General features: G+C 33.7%; 1 protein-coding gene across 1 annotated transcript in view; it reads left to right on the top strand.

The window, feature by feature from the left end:
* LOC106475403 (acid sphingomyelinase-like phosphodiesterase 3b) overlaps positions 1 to 2177 on the top strand; it is an 8699-nt gene extending 6522 nt beyond the window's left edge. The window contains exons 2-3 of the mRNA XM_013936087.2: positions 429 to 645; positions 1892 to 2177. Of these exons, the coding sequence (XP_013791541.2) occupies positions 429 to 645; positions 1892 to 2177 (503 nt within the window). The remainder of the gene's footprint in view (positions 1 to 428; positions 646 to 1891) is intronic.
* Positions 2178 to 2372: the final 195 nt, after the last annotated feature.

Below are 2372 nucleotides of genomic sequence, written 5' to 3'. Positions count from 1 at the left end.
AGAATCATGCTGGTATGTTGCTGATCATTCCGTGAATAGAATCATGCTGGTATGTTTCTGATCATTCTGTGTATAGAATCATGCTGGTATGTTGCTGATCATTCCGTGAATAGAATCATGCTGGTATGTTTCTGATCATTCTGTGTATAGAATCATGCTGGTATGTTTCTGATCATTCCGTGTATAGAATCATGCTGGTATGTTGCTGATCATTCCGTGAATAGAATCATGCTGGTATGTTTCTGATCATTCTGTGTATAGAATCATGCTGGTATGTTTCTGATCATTCCGTGTATAGAATCATGCTGGTATGTTTCTGATCATTCCGTGTATAGAATCATGCTGGTATGTTTCTGATCATTCCGTGTATAGAATCACTCTTGTATGTTGCTGATCATAAGATATTAATTTTGTATTTTTCAATGTAGGCTACTTTTGGCAAATCAGTGACATCCACTGGGACAAACAGTACGAACGGACAGGTGATCCTCTAAATATGTGCCATCTTTCCACGAAGGACTTTGAGGATCATGATAATGGACTGTACGGAAACTTTAGATGTGATAGTCCTTGGAAGTTAGTAAAATCTGCTATTGGTGCTATGAGTGAAATTCATCCCAAACCTGATTTCATTTTTTGGACAGGGTAATTTTTTTTTCAAATTTTTATTTCATTTTATACCATAATAATTGAACATTTGTGTTATATATTAAATGTACAGTAGGTGGCACCACGTGTAAATCATATGTTATATATTAAATGTACAGTAGGTGGCACCACATGTAAATCATATGTTATATATTAAATGTACAGTAGGTGGCACCACGTGTAAATCATATGTTATATATTAAATGTTCAGTAGGTGGCACCACGTGTAAATCATATGTTATATATTAAATGTTCAGTAGGTGGCACCACGTGTAAATCATATGTTATATATTAAATGTTCAGTAGGTGGCACCACGTGTAAATCATATGTTATATATTAAATGTTCAGTAGGTGGCACCACGTGTAAATCATATGTTATATATTAAATGTTCGGTAGGTGGCACCACATGTAAACTAGATAATATTTATGTGTTGATGTCATTATTCTGCCTGTGTTCTAGATATCTGGTGACTTATGTTGTGACTGTGTGGTCACCCATGTCCTTACTGTACAGTACGGTTAGCTGTATCCTGGCTATGTGGTCACCTATTTAGCTTTTAGTATATAAGAAGGTTTAGTGGAAACTTAGAAATGGTGCAAATGTATATTCAGTTGTAAAACATTCTGATAGGTAGCACCAAGAAAACTATTATTAATCATTTCCAATTAAAGCCAGATACGAACATAAATTAGAACCCGTTAATAATTATAAGCAAGTTAATATTTCTTTTCACTTACAATGATTAGAATACATTGATTTATCATTTGGGTACGTTTGCTGTTTGTTATTGGTTTGGTTGTAAAAAATATCCTGAGGAATATTTTAGCCAATAAAAAAACTATTCTTTAGAATACAAGCAATATAGAAAATGTTTTTTTTGCAACTGATATTGACTTCACAAATTTAAAAATATGAAATAGTTCCTTTTAAACAAAAACAGTTCCTGACGTTAATTTTAAGACTCACCATTTATGTGGTGCTTAAGTAACATTTCTTCACCAGAATTAAGAACAAAAAAAAAACTGCCCCAAAATAACTATTCCAGAATAACCAAAAGCAGTCATTTATAAGCTAAGGAATTAAATTAAATTAAAGGTCATATTTAAATGAAAAACTTAAAAATGTGATCTAATTTATGTATAACCTTTTTTTGGTATTCATAACTTTTATATTTTTACTTTAAGAAATTTGGTCTAAGAATACAACGTCTTAGTGCTCACAGTATTAATTACATCAATAGTGACAACGTTCCTCACGTGTATGACCCAGAACCTGATTGGACAGAAGTCCACAGCCTAGTGAAGAACATCACCCACCAGCTGACCAAGAAGTTTCCCGGTGTTCCCGTCTACCCAGTGTTAGGTAATCACGACAGCAGCCCTTCTAATAGCCTGCCTCCGAAGAATAAGACACTGTATAAGGAGTACCTGAGCAGGAGCGACTGGCAACTCCTCCTGCCGAATACCACTTGGGATACATTTGTAACAGGTAATGACTTATCGAGAAGCGTGTTTAGACAAGTTTAGGTGTATTTAAAACAACTTAGAATTAGAACTATTTTTGATTTAAGCACATCATCGGTACTTGGGCCTTTCTTCATGGGTTTCTTCAAGTGAAAGTGATACTTGTTTGAAGCAAATTATTTATCTCAAGTATTGTTAGTATTGTGGAAACTTAATGTTTATTTTGATTTTTTTTTTTAAATTCAAAGTTGCGTACTT

This window comes from Limulus polyphemus, unplaced genomic scaffold (genome assembly GCF_000517525.1).
Source record: "Limulus polyphemus unplaced genomic scaffold, Limulus_polyphemus-2.1.2 Scaffold8521, whole genome shotgun sequence".
Lineage (NCBI taxonomy): Eukaryota > Metazoa > Arthropoda > Merostomata > Xiphosura > Limulidae > Limulus > Limulus polyphemus.
The sequence above is the reverse complement of the archived record's forward strand: the minus strand, read 5'-3'. Positions and strand labels throughout refer to the sequence as shown.